The sequence below is a fragment of the Thermobia domestica genome, chromosome 5 (assembly GCF_964235325.1).
Source record: "Thermobia domestica chromosome 5, izTheDome1.hap1.1, whole genome shotgun sequence".
In the NCBI taxonomy this organism is placed as follows: Eukaryota; Metazoa; Arthropoda; class Insecta; order Zygentoma; family Lepismatidae; genus Thermobia; species Thermobia domestica.
In genome coordinates this window covers 274265817-274282301 of record NC_137458.1, presented here as the reverse complement: position 1 = coordinate 274282301, position 16485 = coordinate 274265817, and the positions used below count along the sequence as shown (strand labels likewise).

The 16485-nt window shown below is 37.7% G+C and overlaps 1 protein-coding gene across 2 annotated transcripts in view; it reads right to left on the bottom strand.

Annotated features, from left to right (window-relative positions):
- The window catches only part of LOC145686627 (phospholipid-transporting ATPase ABCA3-like), a 252882-nt gene that overhangs the window by 34284 nt on the left and 202113 nt on the right, over window positions 1-16485 (bottom strand). The window contains exons 18-19 of one of the 2 annotated variants that reach the window (XM_081760094.1): window positions 11562-11687; window positions 2036-2221 (exon numbers count right to left, since the gene is read on the bottom strand). The exons of the other annotated variant lie outside the window; for it this stretch is intronic. Coding sequence (XP_081616220.1) covers window positions 2036-2221; window positions 11562-11687 — 312 coding nt within the window. The remainder of the gene's footprint in view (window positions 1-2035; window positions 2222-11561; window positions 11688-16485) is intronic. 2 annotated transcript variants of the gene reach the window in all.

Here is a 16485-nt window from a genome sequence, read left to right as displayed (position 1 = left end):
ATAGAAGGCAAAAAAAAATACTATTTTTATTCTAACATTAGCACTTGCACTACAGCTGATAGAAAACGAGCGAAGGAACAAAAGAAACAAAAGAAGAACAAACTCGGCATAAATGTTGCCATAACAAATCCAACAATCCTACTTTGTACGAGAGTGCTATCAAAGTAACAAAATTGATGTAAAGCATATTGCGGGTCAAAATCAGGTAGCTGATATATTTACCAAATCATTAGAAAAGGTAAGGTTTCAAAGTTTGCGTAAAAATATGGGAGTTTGCTCCAATGATATGGCAGAACAGTGTGCTTAGGAGGAAGTGTTAAAAAAAAAAATAAGCAAACTGTCTCAGTGCGAATTTTCCCTGTTATTTGTTAGCTTTTTTTGTTCTTTTTTTTTATATGAATTGAGGGTGAAGGTGTCAACGAACCGTAATGTACTCTGGATACGTGAACTGGCGATAGTGCTAGAAAGGAGAAGTTGTCTCTGCTCTTATGTATGTGTATGTATGTATGTATGTATGTATGTATGTATGTATGTGTGTGTGTATGTATATGTGTGTGTGTATGTATATGTGTGTGTGTATGTATATATGTGTGTGTGTGTGTGTGTGTGTGTGTTATTAACTCTGAAGTATTTAGTAATAGAAAAGACTGTTATGTTCAAAATCATGTTAAAGTAATCTTCAGATGCCTGCAAATTATATTTACATACAGTTCAGATATTAGTTTACTTTCAAATCCTGCATTTGCTTCGTATAGAAAAATGTGCACTGCCATCAGAAGCTTTGTTTCTTAAATATCGCCATGATACTTGTAAGATATATTTGTGGTGTACCAATGCTTATTTTAAGATAGTTTGCATCTGTTTGGTAGCAGTGTTGCCAGCTACAAAATTTTCCCGATTTTATTGGAAAATTTCCTAAAAAAATCCCTTTTTGTCTCTATTATTTCATTGCTACATTCGAACAAACGAACCACTGTCTGAAGCCTCGTTTTTAGCCTATACAACGCACCATAAAATGTTTCAGTAGGATAATTAGGGAAAGTACAGTTGAGGTTTATAGCAAACCATGTTCTGTAAATGATAAGAAAATGATGAATTTCTGAGGTAGAATACTTTTTTAATTTCATGCTTACTTTGTTAGATATCACCATGATACTTGTAGGATATATTAGTGGGGTACCAAGGTTTATTTTCAGATATTTTGCATCTGTCTGGTGGCAGTATTTCCAGCCAGCCAAGAAAACTAATTCCCGATTTTAGGTGAAAAATTCGGAAAACTTCCCTTTCGCCCCCTCTATTATTCCCCTCTTACTGGCTACATTGGAACAAGCGTACCACTATCTGAGAGCATCCTTTTTGGCCTACAGAATGCACTATAAAAGTTTCAATAGGATAATTAGGGAAGATGTAGCCCCGGCATATATGTTGATTTTTGCTTCTTGGGCGTAAAAGTGTCAAAATTTCAGGTGTATGATGACAGAGATTTTTTCTTTCTCTCTTTGTGTGGCAGCCATCGACTTCAGGTTTTCACTGTACTTTGTCAACACACCAAAGAATTTGTTTAGGTGACTTGGACCAATATAGTACAGTAGTGCCAGCTGGGAAAAATCTTGAAATTTGGTTAGGGAATATTTTGGAAATTTTCACCCCTACATTTACCTTAATTATTTTCTCTCCCATCGGCAATACTGCAATGTAACTTACACCAAAAAATAGCCGCATCTCTCTTCTAAAAAATAAGGTCTTAACCATATTAATTGGATAAAGCCACTAACTGAAAATGTAGGAAAATGCCAAAAAATTACCTGGGTCCGAAAGGGTTAAGTTACAAGAACTGACTAACAATGTCACATTAGCTGCACATATTAAATAAATTTCCTCCTATAAATTAAAATAAGATTCCTTCACATCTTCAGCTCAAAATTAGAGATTCTTAACAATGTTCTATAATGTAATTTATCATATTAAATTAATTAAATGCCAAAGTCAATAATTTCTTGTTAATAATATTATCATCATGCTATATAAAACTTACCGCAACATTCTACGTATCTCTCATCCGGTGCTTTACACAACTGGTCTCTTGAACCGGAAAGAAAAAGTCTACACTTATTAGCTTTCATACTAAATATTTCAAACTTAAGAAGTGCCGAGTAAGCTGGCCATACCGGTACAAAACAAGCCATTACGTCTGGGAAACGCAACCCTAGTGTCAAGGCAACTGTAAGAGAAATATATGTTACAAAATTCAAAGGTAATTTTCAATTTTGGAGTAAAAAACGTTTATAATAAAAATTATGGCAGCAGAAATGGTGATATCATCTTTGCAAGTAAAAGTATACAATGTGAGTTCAAATTAACATTTATACATAATGTTACAAAACAACACCGACAACGTTTGGGAGGTGATTCCTGACACCAAGATAAGACGAAAGGTATAGACCAACCTGGGTGCACAAATGCTTCATTCCAGAGTTATAGGCTGCCAAAAACATTTTATTTATTTATTTATTTAGAAAATGAAATAAAATCTTTGAGTTTTACGTCCCACGGTTATGCCGGTTAGGCTAAAGGAGACGGTTGATGATGAGAGATGAATGAAATGGTGGAATGAAGAAAGTGGGAGGAAACGGGAGTACCCCGAGAAAACCCACGCACACGGTGTTTGTCCACCACAAAGTTCACTTGGCGGGAGCATTTATTTATTTAGAAAACAACACAACAGGCTTAATGCCTAATTATAGTGTCGTATAATACATACATAGACATATATACATTTATCCGTACAATTAATCAATTCACTTCGAGTGTCAGGTACCCGGTAATAATCCTGTTTCTAAATACATATTCTGGCATACTGAATATATCTAAAACATTAGTTTTATGACTTAATTCATTGTAGGAGTCACACGTTCTCCACAGCGGAGATTTACTGAGAATATTTGTTCGTGCCCTTTCGCATAAAAATATACCAGTATTCCCTGGTCTTGTTCTGCCTGTTGGAACGCTCGGATATACTTTCGTGAGTAGCTCTGAACAGTCAATTTTATTATTTAATACTTTATATTAAAAAAAATAGTAAATGAACCATCTTTCGTCGATTTGTCAACGTTAGGAAATTCAAACTCCTTACTAAGTCCTCGTAGGGAATCTGTTTCGGATAGAAAGCTGTTTTCTTGTACGTAACCATTTTTAAAAATTTAAATTGTTGTTTTCTGTGCTTGTAAGTAATTATTTACATTCGGGGTCCAAATAACGCACACATATTCTAATCGGAACCTTACGTACAATTTATAAAGTTTAATGAATGTTGACTCGTTTCTAAACTCTTTTCCCATTCTATAGATAAAGCCGAGGTTTCTGATTCAGCGTTAGAGATTGCATCGATGTGATGAGAGAAGGTCAATTTTGAATAAAAATTACTCCTAAATCTTTAATTGAATTTGGTTTACACAGAGATATGCCATTAATTATATACGGATAATTGATGGAATTTTCTTTCCTTGAGAACGATAAAGACTTGCATTTAGAGATATTCAATGAAAGTTTGTTTTTATCACACCATTGCCCAACACCCTGTAAATCCTGCTCGAGTTGTGTGCAGTCATCCATTGTGCTTATTTTAGAATATAATTTGAGATCATCGGCAAACAACAGGAAGTGAAAGTTTTTAACATAGGTTGAAATATCCTTTTTGGCAATTCCAATTACAAGAAGAAATAATAGCGGACCTAAATGGGATCCTTGAGGAACACTCGTCCACTTGACCGCCTTTGTCTAATTTTCTTGCTATGTAATCCGTTACTATTGCTAGATTGGTTGTTGTGGATTTATTCCCTGAAAATCCGTATTGATGTTCAGATATGACAGGCTTTACATGGTTTAAAATTCTGTTGTATAATATGGTTTCAAGAACTTTGCCAAAGGGAGATAGGATGGCTACGGGTCTGAAGTTCTCTATCTCATTTCTGTTTCCGGATTTAGGAATAGGGCAAATGAGACCTTCTTTCCATTTATTTGGAAATATATTGGTTTTAATGGATATATTAAAGATAATATGGAGTGGGTGCTTGAATATTTCTAAACAGCCCTTCATCACATACGGTGGAATGCCATCTATACTACAAGATATTTTAGGTTTCAGCGCTTTAATAGCCTGCTCAATCTCCTCTAATTCTATTTCCTTTATATGAAAAGAGAAGAAATGAACATTAAAGGTCCAAAGTTTCAAAACTGTGGGACGTACCGTAGTTGGGTCAAGACCACTTAGGAACTAATATGTATGCTATCCAAAAATCCATGTTTCAGAATCCTAAGATACTTACGCAACAATTATAAAGATAGTTGGTGAGAACTTCAAATTATATGCCCGTAGCCAAACAGCCTCTACAAAATTTGCTGTGTGAGTAGGTAGGACTCTGAAACTGTATTTTTGGATAACTCGACTACGATAGGTCCCCGAGTTTTGGAGTTATGGACCTTTAAAGTTATATATATATATATATATATATATATATATATATATATATATATATATATATATATATATAATGTTTTCGGCAGTCTGTAACTCCGAAAAGATTCATTTCCCAGGTTGGTCTATGTTTTTCGTCTTATCTTGGTGTCAGGAATCACCTCCCCCCCCCCCGTTGTCAGTGTTGTTTTGAAACACTCTGTATATAAGTATAATATCAAAATAAAGTCTTAAAATAAACATTTCAAAGGTGTAATTAACATATACAAAGTTTGGAGAATAATATTGTAACTTTTGAACGTAGTACAAGAAACTTTTCACGTCTTAAACTAGTACATGACACATTTATTAAACGTTTTATTTCTCCAGGTTACATATATTATTTGTCGGCACTTCCTCATAGAAATGACGATGCACCATCTTCTTATAATATAACCTTTTATTATCAAAGAAAAGGCTGTAATATTCATTCTTTACAAGGATCTGAAGGTCAAATAATGTACAGTACTGAGAATTATTGAGAGGGACCTCAGTCTCGTTCAAGATTACACTTATCACTGTTCTCTTTTCTATCTTGTAATATTAGTATTGATTAACGTCGGGTTCTCTCGTAAAAATTGACAAGGGTACAGCTTGAGTACTCCTATAAAGATTGGATAGGGATATTATTCTTTGCATTTTATGTTAAACAACTTACGAACATTAATCTTGTGTGCTTGGTCAAGGCTACACTGTGTTTAAAATTAGTATTCGATGAAGGACCGAGTTGTCACTGAAATATTCAAAAGGCTCCCAACACCATATGCTTTTTTCAAAATCATATATCACTTCTAAAATTTATAGGGAAATCACATTGACATCTCTTGACAGAGGACCTGGTCCTTTTCAGTTTCACCTTCTTTCTTAAAATTTGGAGATCTTTTTTTTTTTGGGGGGGGGGTAGAGAAACAGTTATAGCATCATCTTCTTCCTGAAATGGAAGAGAATCATAACGCCAACACCTTATATATATGCTTTTGAAACTGTGTTGTTTAGCCGCAGGAGAAGAACAAGGTTATTCTTAAACATTTTTGATCAAGAGAGCCACTACCATGCCTTGGAGGGGGAAGTCGAGCGGGGCCATGGCCCAGGGCGCCGAAGTAAGGGGGCTCAAAATTCGGGAGGAAAAAAGAAAAGAAGGAATAAAAGAGAGAAAGAATTACTTGGAATATTTTAGATTAACAGCAGTATTTTTTCAATCTAATATTTAATTTGATCAGAGTCAGAATTATACATTTTGTGTCCCTATTAGACACTTGCTAAAAGAACCACCTGCATATAAAATGAATAAAGTGAAGGAAAAAAGTAATAAAAAGTGCTCAAAATCAAGGAGAATCAGGGTTTACTTTTGAAAATTTCTTACGGGGCGCCCCAACCACGGTGGCGCTTCGCAGCTGGTCTGTCGACTTCACTCACACGTACCGGGGCGCAGTCGTATACTGTCGCCCCGGGCGCTGATTTTTCAGGGCACGGCACTGAAGAGGGCTAGTTTTTCATCTCTCTGTCTCTGGGATGCTTCACCTTAATTTTCATCTGATCTTGGACATTGGATCTAGAATCGAATGTATAGCATCATTACTTTTTAAAATGTGAAAGCATATTCTGGACACTTGATCTACGTTTAAGGCAAAATTGACATGGTATCTGGTATTCTGTGTTGTAATGGGTTGATTGATCTGTCAATTAAAATATGACTTTCTTGGTTAATTGTTTGTTTTCTCATGATCTTTTCAATGATATATCAAATGAGATACCTTTCTATTTAAAGTTTTCAAGTGACCTCCAGTGCTCCATGCTAGGTAGCCTTGAGGAAAAACAATACTCTCCATTGAATAGGCCCTAGGACATTTTTCTATCTCGTCTTTGTTTCATCTTTTTATCTTAAGCCGTTTGATTTATAAGCATCGGTCATTTTATATGAAACACAATGTATAAAAGACGTGCTTACTACCTGATCAAAAAATCCAGGCCAAACCGCGTAATCGTGAAACTGGAAATTTTGACAGTGCGTAGGATTTATGATGTAAGGTAATACTAGGGAAGAATTTTTGGAAATTCAATGGAGAAGGGACGGAAATGGGGGTGACAGTTGTTATAGTAAAATGTATATATCTCCGAATCTTTACAGGGTAGAGACATGAAATTTGATATATGGACGTCCCATTTAAAACAATTAGACAAGGATTTCATCGTTTTTTGATATAGCCCCTACAAGTGAAGAAAAAGAGTTTGGTTACAGTTGTTATAACTAGATGACCATATTTCGAAATCCTTTAAGATTGGAGATATGAAATTTGGTATTTAGACATTTCATTTAAAATAATTAAAGCGTTTTTTGATATTTCCCCTAGAAGAGACATAAAAAGGCTGGGATGGAAAAAGATGGGAGTTGCAATAGTTGTAATAAGATGGCCATATCTCGAAACCCATGAGGGTTAGATATGAAAGCTAGCATTTAGGCTTTCAATTTAAAATGTTGCTGCTTGGAGTTCCAAAGAATAATGAGAAATGCCTTATTGATGGCGCGAAATCACACTTGGTTACAGTTAAAGAGTGTACTCAACTTCAAGTTCTTAAGGAAAAGAAAATATGGATCCCTCCAAAATGTGTAGTTTGCGAGTGTCACTTCCGGGAAGGGTTGTTCACTGCCGATGCTATGCAAAACATCAGAGCAGAACGTAGTGGTCTGTTTTCATTGCAAGACATGATTGGTATGGTGACGCTTCTAACGGCTAACTTGAAGCCATTTAAAGAAACCGGTCCAGACTAATGTCAAGCCCCGTTTGAAAACATGAGCGATGCGGAACTTCATACACTAACAGGGATTAAAAGAGCAAAATTCAATCAGCTTATCGAAATTCTACCGAAATTGTCATGGGGCTACCAAATCTTAAATTCTTGGTGTTTATTTGAATTGGTTGAGAGGGGGTATTTCGTTGACCAGAATTGGAACATATTTCAAAATACCTAAAACGTCGGTTCGTCGTTATTTGACTCTTGCCAGAGACCTATTGACTGTATATTTTGTGCCAAATCATCTAGGCCTATCATGCTATGACAGAATGTTTTTACGGTCAACTATGACACTAATAACCCAGGAGCTGTTGTTAGAAGGAAGCTTATTGGCATGGTAATAGTAGTCGATACCGCTACATATATACGCAAAAAACCGGCAACTTTCTTTCCAGCATCATTCATTCAATGCTCAAAAGAAACGGAACTTGGAAAAGCTGGCAATGATCGTAGGTAGAATGGGTTGATCCTCAATGTTCTCGAAAAGCCATTTGAGGGGAAATCCAATGATGCAGAAAATATTAGGAATTGATAACGACCCACCCAGATTTCCATAATATTTTCAAGCCGGATGACATTTTGGTGGTTAATCGGGATTTCGATAGAGTCGTTTCCACAAAGACTGAGCGAGGGTTTGACGTCAAGATGCCTCCGATGGAAGGAAAAAGGAAGCAATTGACCACAAGAGAAGCTAACGAGAGCAGACATATGACCAAAGTGAGATACGTCGTTGAGGTGATGAATGGACGACTGAAAAATAGCTACAAATTTTTCATCTAAGTTTGGGACATCAAAGCCTTCCACCACATGATGGCTGACCTTCGAGTAGGTGCTGCACTTTTAAATGCATATTTAAAAAGGGACCAATCAGACGCAAGTGATCCAATAATTGTTACCAAAATGAAATCAATATTGTGCAAACAATTGTTGACGAACTTGGTTTAATTCAGAAAGACGCGACTGTGTTAGAGACCTCGATGACAATACATTGGATGTGAACTTTCCTGCACTTTCCACTGAACTTTCCACTGAAAAATGGGCACTTTTTTTCGACACACCTTTTTTTCGATAATTGTGGAAAATAAGAAATTCCTATTCAGGTGTTTTCTCCTTTGGTGATAGCTTTTTCTAAGAACCTGTACCGACCTATGTATTTGATTAACCATTTTTGTGATACACAACTTATAACCATTCTCTTGCCCTATTTGAAAAAAAGCTGTATTTCACCATTGAGATCACTTAGAGGATCACAAATTAGTACTGTCCTATGAAAAAAATTCTTTCAAATATTGGTCTTGCACAGTGGGATGGGCTGACTGTTGATGTATGTAAGTAGTCCCTACAGTGGGTTTTCGATATACATTTCTTACATATTTATTATGTGATCGGGTAATCAGTAAATCTGAAAAAGGAAGACAGTTATCAGATTCACGCTCGAGAGCGAGTTTCAACCTAAGATTCTGATTATTGAACTGTTCAAGTATTTGTGAAAGAGTATTTTCATCACGTAGGAGGCCTGATTTAGGCTCATGCCTACGGTGCCTAGGCTCAGGGTCTTAGATTCAGAAACAACTTGAACTACGTTCGTATGAATTTTAAAGCGAAAAATGTAAGAAGGGGCCTCATCCAGCAAATTATGCTCCGGGCCTCAGAAAAGGAAAATCAAGCCTTGATCACTTATAAATAGTAAAACGTCATCGGCATAACGATAATATCCAATATACTTAAATATATTCTGTTGTAAAATCAACGTTCCAAGTGAAAACCAGAAATAAATAGGAATGACAGAAGAGGAATTTGAGAAGAAGATTTTTTTTTTCTTTTTGTCATTGAATGAAGATTGGTGAAATGTGTCTCCTGTGGAGAATTGTACTCTACGGTCAGAAATACGTAAGTACGCAGAAACAATTAAAAGTCATTCGACGATTTTGAAGCGTAAATGTAGGGAGGAATGCAGAAAATTGACTGGGAATAGTAAGAGAAATATTTATATTGGATGTAAATAGAAACAGGAAAACAGTGTGTTTAGGATTGTTTGGGAATAAATTGTATTTTGACAATTGTGAAAGGCATGATAGTTGTGGTAAGAAAGACTAAAATTGACGTAGTGTATTGAACAGATAACTGTTATCTCAATTCAAAGGCATTAGTGGTACTGCATTCAAATGTACTACTTGTGGTAAGTGATCTGTTGGTATTAGAATAATAATAATAATAATAATAGTAATAACTATTATTGTTATTATTTATGAAACACAAAATCATCTCAGTCTGTGACTAATTCTACTTGCTAACAGTACACAGTTAAGCCAATATATTTCGCTAGCAGCACTCAGCAGCGGATATAGCCCTGGCCTGGGGCGCCTAGCCTCTAGCCAGGGTGTTATCAGTGATAAAAGCAATTGAAACTATTATTCATATATTTTTGAAAGTTTATAATAAACTCATGATATACCTATCAGTGTCTGCGTTCTGACTGCCCTCCCCAGTTTTTATCTTCTAGATCCGCCACTGACTGCGCTACCTGCCGCTTGCAGGGAATCTTCAAAATTTAAACCAAATTGTGACGATTTAATTGCAGTTTAAAAACTGCATTGTTCCAATTTAATTATTTCTGAACAGGACAATTCCCGTAATCATACTTAATTCTGAACATTAATATTTGTGTATTTCTACAGTAACATATTGTGACGATTTAATTGCAACCAAAAAAACTTCATTGTTCCAATTTAATTATTCTATTTTCTATTCCGTTTCTATTTTCTTCGTAAAACAATTCCTTCCATTTTTCTTAATATTAAAAAGAAATTATAGTCCTCGATACTTTGAAAATGCTTTTAAAGGTTAGTGCGATTTTTTTCTTTTTCTTTTTTTTTTTAATTAGAGGAACTGATTTCTTACACTTTGGTAATAACACAACCCGATCATATTAACTTACTATTCAGAGACGAAATGCAACAGGTCGCATTTTTATGTTCTATCTAACCAGCGTCCTAACTTTATCTTAAGAATAATTTGGTTTCAGCATTTTAGCCTTTATCTGTCAATATCATCTCGATCATATCGGATTTTTGACTAAGTGTGGTATATTGATTCTAGAAAGAAGAACGTGCTGTAAACTGATAAAAGCAGAACTGCAAGTGCTTGTGAATTGAAAAATGTCCTACAAGGATTTTTTTGAACGTATAACAAGGGTGTGAGACTCTTAACCTTTAAACGCCAAAATACTCAATTTGGACAATTTTTTGAGTTTGTTTTTTGACGTAAATTACGTTTATTTTCTAGACGGTTCTATATAAGACAAGATATCTTTTCACTGGATTGGTCTAGAAGCATAATTCTTGTTTCTGTATGTTCTACAGACAATAATGAAAACGTGTTGTGCATATAACGTGGTACTATGGTAAGGGGGGATGGGAGAGAACATCAGATTTAATGAATTCGTCACGAAGGTCTGCAACAGCCCTTCGAAAATGTTTTTATAGAAATTTTGTTCTAAAATTTTATCTCGCTTTCTATTGAAGCAATGGCTACCATTTTTAAATATTACTGTCACAAGTCTATTGCATACACATTAGCTTAATTTTGTTTGCGTAGGGTAACTGTAAGGATCCCCAGAGCCCCCCAAATTCTAGTTTTTTCATATTATTTCATGGTATTTTGTTTCTTCTTCTTCATGGTATTTCAATGTTTCATAAGCTTTCCAACGAAGTATCAATTATTACCCTATAATAATTAGGGGAGTTACTAGGGCCCCCAACGTGAGAGTCTATGATTTCGTTCAAATACCTGGCCAGTGTATAAAGGTTACAAATGCAAAGCCTTCGTTAAAATACAATGAAAAGATCACAAACATTCTGAAATATATATTTGATTGGGATTTAAGTTTAGCGACCCGTTTAGGTCCGAGACTATATGAGACGAGGTTCTACAGCTTAACGAGAGATCTGAGCCATGTGCGCAGTCAGCAGGAATTGTCACACACATTTTTGTGTTTTATATGTTGCAATTATTTTAAAGAAATTCCTCCAGTTTCTAATTAATATTATTCTATATTTCTAATTCATATCTAATTAAATTCTATGTTTCTAATTAAAACTGTTTGTTATATGTAAATTCTAAATATTACATATTTTCCTTTCCTCCTCTTAAAAAAAGTAAATTCTTCCCTTTTTTTTTTTTTTTTTTTTTTTTTTTTTGAAAAATATAAATAATCTGGCAACTTTAAATAGAAATCACTTCATTTTTAACTTACCCCAGATAATATTAATAAAAAAGAAGATATACATTGTCGTTCCAGGGGTTGAACAGAAAAAACTTACAACATACGTCAAAGGGCACATACTAATTCCACATAGAATCAATATAAATGTGAAGAAGCCTACAATTAAAAAAAAAAAAGTTAAACAGCAAATTGGTATTTAATTATGAAACGTATCATTATGTATCTTAATTTTACATAAGTACTAATTCTAGCTTTGGAAGTACGTGGGCCTTAACGAATAATAAAATCTGACCAAACCAGACAATTATTAGCTGTGTATCAGTTTCGGCAATACATCGCGTTATATTGTCTGATGAAAACAATGATGTATTGCCGAAATTGTAAAGTAACTTATTAATTCGGCAATATATCATTGTTTTTATCAGACAGCATAATGTGATGTATTTCCATAATTGTCGCATAGATTAGTAATAAAAAGTTTTTGAATCAAACATTTAATATTACTTATCTCTGTAACACTTTCGGCAATATATCGCATTATGCTGTCTGATGAAAACAATACTATATTGCCGAAATTGTACCTAGGTAAAGTAACTTATTAATTCGACAATATATCATTGTTTTTATCAGACAGCATAATGTGATGTATTACTGTAACTGTGACATAGATTAGTAATAATAAGTTGAAATGAATTGAAAAGGTTGGGGTGGGTGCGCCAACGACGGAGGTCTTTTAGCACCCATCACTAGGTGAGAGGACACGCAGTAAACGCGAAGAGACGCAAACACACACAGCTAAAAGCCAGACTGTCCGTAGGGGAGAAGGTCGTAAGGAACACACTAAAACAGTCACTCAAGGTACCAGGCTGAGTGCAGAAAAAGAAAAATTCAAGATAAAATAATAAATAATGCAAGAAATGTTAAAAACGGTGCACGCACAAAACAAAACACTGGATAGTTACAGAAGCACACAGAAAAGTCAAATGGCTGATAAGCAGGGCCCGGATTTTGTTGACAAGTCAACTTTCTTCTGTTACGCATAGGACAAGGCAAGTTTAAATAAAACCGTTATCCATCAATTCTAGGTTCAAAAAATATGTTTTTTTAGGGTCAACTTTTGGTCACTTTTTGCTGTTTTGAAATTTCAGGTCATTTTTTAATATTTTAAGGTAACTTTTAGGTCACTTATGGTCTTTTTATTCTTTTTTTCTACATAAGGACATCTTTAAATGAACAAAGTTTACGGATGTGGAAATGACGAAGTTGAATAATCTCTTTTCTTACATCCTGACTGTTGGAGTGGAAAAACTGCATTCTTAACAAGCTAATGAAAACTAAACTGTAGCTGGTTAACGAAAGGCGGAGGTTGGTAGGTGCCCAAACAGATAGTTTTGGGCTATTGACCACAAAGAATGTGATCACGTGAATAACTAAAAATGCATTAGAAGGTTTTTATCTATTATTTTCATGTAGTCTAAACTTGCTAAGTTTTATTGTTTAAGAGAGCTTCCTAGTTTCAACTCGGGGGGTGAATTGACGCTTTCAATACTTACAATGCCGTACAATGGAATGATCAATAGAAATAAATGATCAATGGTCTGCAACTAAGTGAAACAATACTTTTTGAATATGAGTGAGAAATGTTAATTAAAAATCCAATGGATATTAAAAAATGTCAATGTTTAATGAAATAAAAGTTTGAGAAAACGTAAGTTTTAAGGTCAATTTTTGTGATTTTTAGGGTCATTTTACAGGAATTTTAGTGTCATTTTATAGGTCACTTTTTAAAATTTTTTAGGTCAACAAGATCCGGGCCCTGCTGATAAGACTTGCTGATGTCGCAGAAAGCGGAACACCTTCAAGACAATGCCAGGATCATCGCTGAACAGAGTTCGGAGGTCAGCGGGCAGGTCAAACTGAACACGCACAGGCGCACCAGGCACGCAGTCTACAACGAATAGTCAAGCGTTGACCACAGAAGCGACAGTTAGAACGAGAAGTTCTCTGCAGAAGGTATCCGTGTGTCAAATGACTATGACCAATCCGAAGACGAACCAAAGTCCTCTCTTCCAATCAGGAAGGGCGGGAGCTCGACGATCAGACTCCAAGACGGGACTTCATAGCACGGAGTTTGTTGATCTGCTGATCCCATGATGACTGCCAGCGTTGATGCAGAAGACGAGCAAAGACGTGACGAACATCAGTGCTGGGGACAGGGAGGCGGCAACGACGACCATGAAGAGCAGCCTCCTTTGCAGCAGTGTTGGCAAGTTCATTTCCAGGAATGCCAAAATGGCCTGGCAGCCAACAGAACCGAAGATCATAGCCCTCAGCAAGTAGTTCATGGCACTGAAATAGTATTTGCTGGACAAGTGGATATGGAGACGTGACGTCGGCAAAGCTATGAAGGACACTGCTGGAATCGGAGCAGATTACAATAGTGCGAAGCTGGCGGCGACGAACATGCTGAAGAGCTTCCAAAAATGGCTACCAATTCTGCGCTGTAGACGGCATGAAGCATGAAGCTGAACTCGGGAACGGTGGTCTTCCAGAACAAAAGCACAGCCAAAAGAGTCATCGTGCTTGGAGCCATCGGTGAAGATGAATTGGTAGCCCGGATAGGCCATGAGAGAGAGAAATTCCTGGCGATATTCCTGGTCATTGGTAATTGCCTTCTTGAACTGCGCCAAAGAGAAGTTGATCGCCGGTTGAAGCAGTTGCCAGGGTGAAAGTGGCAGGAAACCCAAAACAGCAAGTGGAGGTAGCTCGACAGCAAGATCTGCCAGAAGTTCCAAGGCACGGATTCCAAAAGATCTAGTGACTGCAGGCTGTGTCCGATAACGTTAAAGGCGAGGACCAGCTTCCAACGTAAAACCAGAGGGATGATCAGGAATAGCCTTCAGAAGGAGACATCTTAGCTGCAGGACTTAGCGACGGTGCAACAGAGACAGCTCGTGAGTTTCGACATACAAGCTAAGGATTGGGCTCGTACGAAATGCCCCAGTGGCAATTCGCAGACCCAGATGATGGAAGATGTCCACGTGGCGTAGTACGCTGCGACGAGCAGAATTATAAGCCACACAGACGTAGTCAATCTTCGATCGAATGAGACTTGTGTAAAGGCGACGCAGCACAACACGGTCAGCACTCCAGGTGGTATGAGAAAGTAGGCGCAACAAGTTCATGGAGCGGAGACAGCTGTACTTCAAGGCGCGAACATGCTGATTCCAAGTAAGACGGCGATCAAACTGGAGGCCCAGGAACGAATGCACTCAACATACTGGAGGCGATCAGGTCCCAAGGAAAGATCTGGTTCAAAAGCATAGTTTCGGAGACAACAGAAGCGTACACAGTTGGTCTTGGCAGAGAACTTGAAGCCAGAGCGAAGAGACCACTGATGCAGGCGGTTGAGCGTCAGTTGTAACTGGCGTGCAATGGTGCGAAGATCATGGGACCGACAGTAGATCGTGAAGTCATCCACGTAGAACAAACCACGAACGAAAGGTATAAGTTCGTGCAGCACGCTGTTGACAGCTACAGCAAACAACTTTACACTGAGCACACTGCCTTGGGGAACTCCATTCTCCTGTAGAAACGACGCAGAAAGGATGGATCCAATCTTTACTCGGAAGTAACGCTCGCGAAGAAAGTTCTGGAGAAAAGCAGCCAAATAGCCACGGAGGACACAAGTATGCAGTTGGCGCAGGATCCCATAGCGCCAAGTAGTGTCATAAGCCTTCTCCAAATCAAAGAAAATGGCCACAAGATGTTCACGGTGGCAAAAGGCGTCCTGGATCCCAGTCTCCAGATGAACAAGGTGATCTGTCGTGGAGCGATAGCGCTGGAAGCCACGCTGGAAATTGGAAATAAAGCTATTATGCTCAAAGAACCAAACGAGACGGTTGTTGATCATCTTCTCCAGAACTTTGCAGAGACAGCTAGTAAGGGCGATGGGTCGGTAGTGTGCAAAAGACGTAGCGAATTTGCCAGGTTTTAGAATCGGGATAATATAAGCCTCACGCCAAGCAACAGGAAAACTGTCCTCCAGCCAGAGCTGGTTGAAGAGATCAAGAAGATGGCGGTGACCTTCAGGCGGGAGATGCCGAAACATGGCATAAGGTACATGATCCGGACCTGGCGCAGTGTCCTTCGTGGAGCGTAAAACAGCAGATAACTCTGCAACAGTAAAGGGGTATTGTAGTTCTTGATGTTAGCATAACGGAAGACAAGAGGCGTACGCTCGTCACGATGCTTGATGGGCAGGAAGGCCGCTGGATAATGCTCAGAGCTGGAAATATAAGCAAAATGCTGTCTCAATTCAGACATCATAAGATCTTGGTCGGTGACCAGGAGTCCATTAATAACCAAAGCAGGATCCTCACTAGAAGGAGAATGCCCTTGTAGACGACGAACCTTAGCCATACTTTGGAGACTGAACGCTGGGCAGAAAGTGAAGACACATACACGCGCCAGTTACGACGTTTGGAATGTTTGACGACATACTTTGCTCGGGCACGGAAGCGGCGAAACTGCTCCAACTTAGCATCACTAGGAGCACTACGAAAAGCACGCAAGGCTCGTCGACGTGCACGGATAGCCTGGCCAATCTCTGCAGACCACGAAGAAACGACGCGCTTGCGACGAAGGCCATGGTGGACGGAAATGGACGCATTAGTTGCCAATAAGATACTCCGCTGAAAATCCGCACACTGTTCCTCGACAGACTGCTGCAGGTCTTGGGTGAAGTCAAAGCTGGCAGAGAACCGTGCCCAATCAGCTAGGCACAGATTGAATCTTGTCGACGGTGCAGCTGGAGAGAGCTGAAGCCCAGTATGTACCAGTGGAAAATGATCGCTGCTACAGAGATCTGGATGGACAAGCCATTGAAGTTGAGCTCCCAGGGCTGGGCTGCAGAAATACAAATCCAGATGAGAAAAGGTCCCAGTAGAAGTAG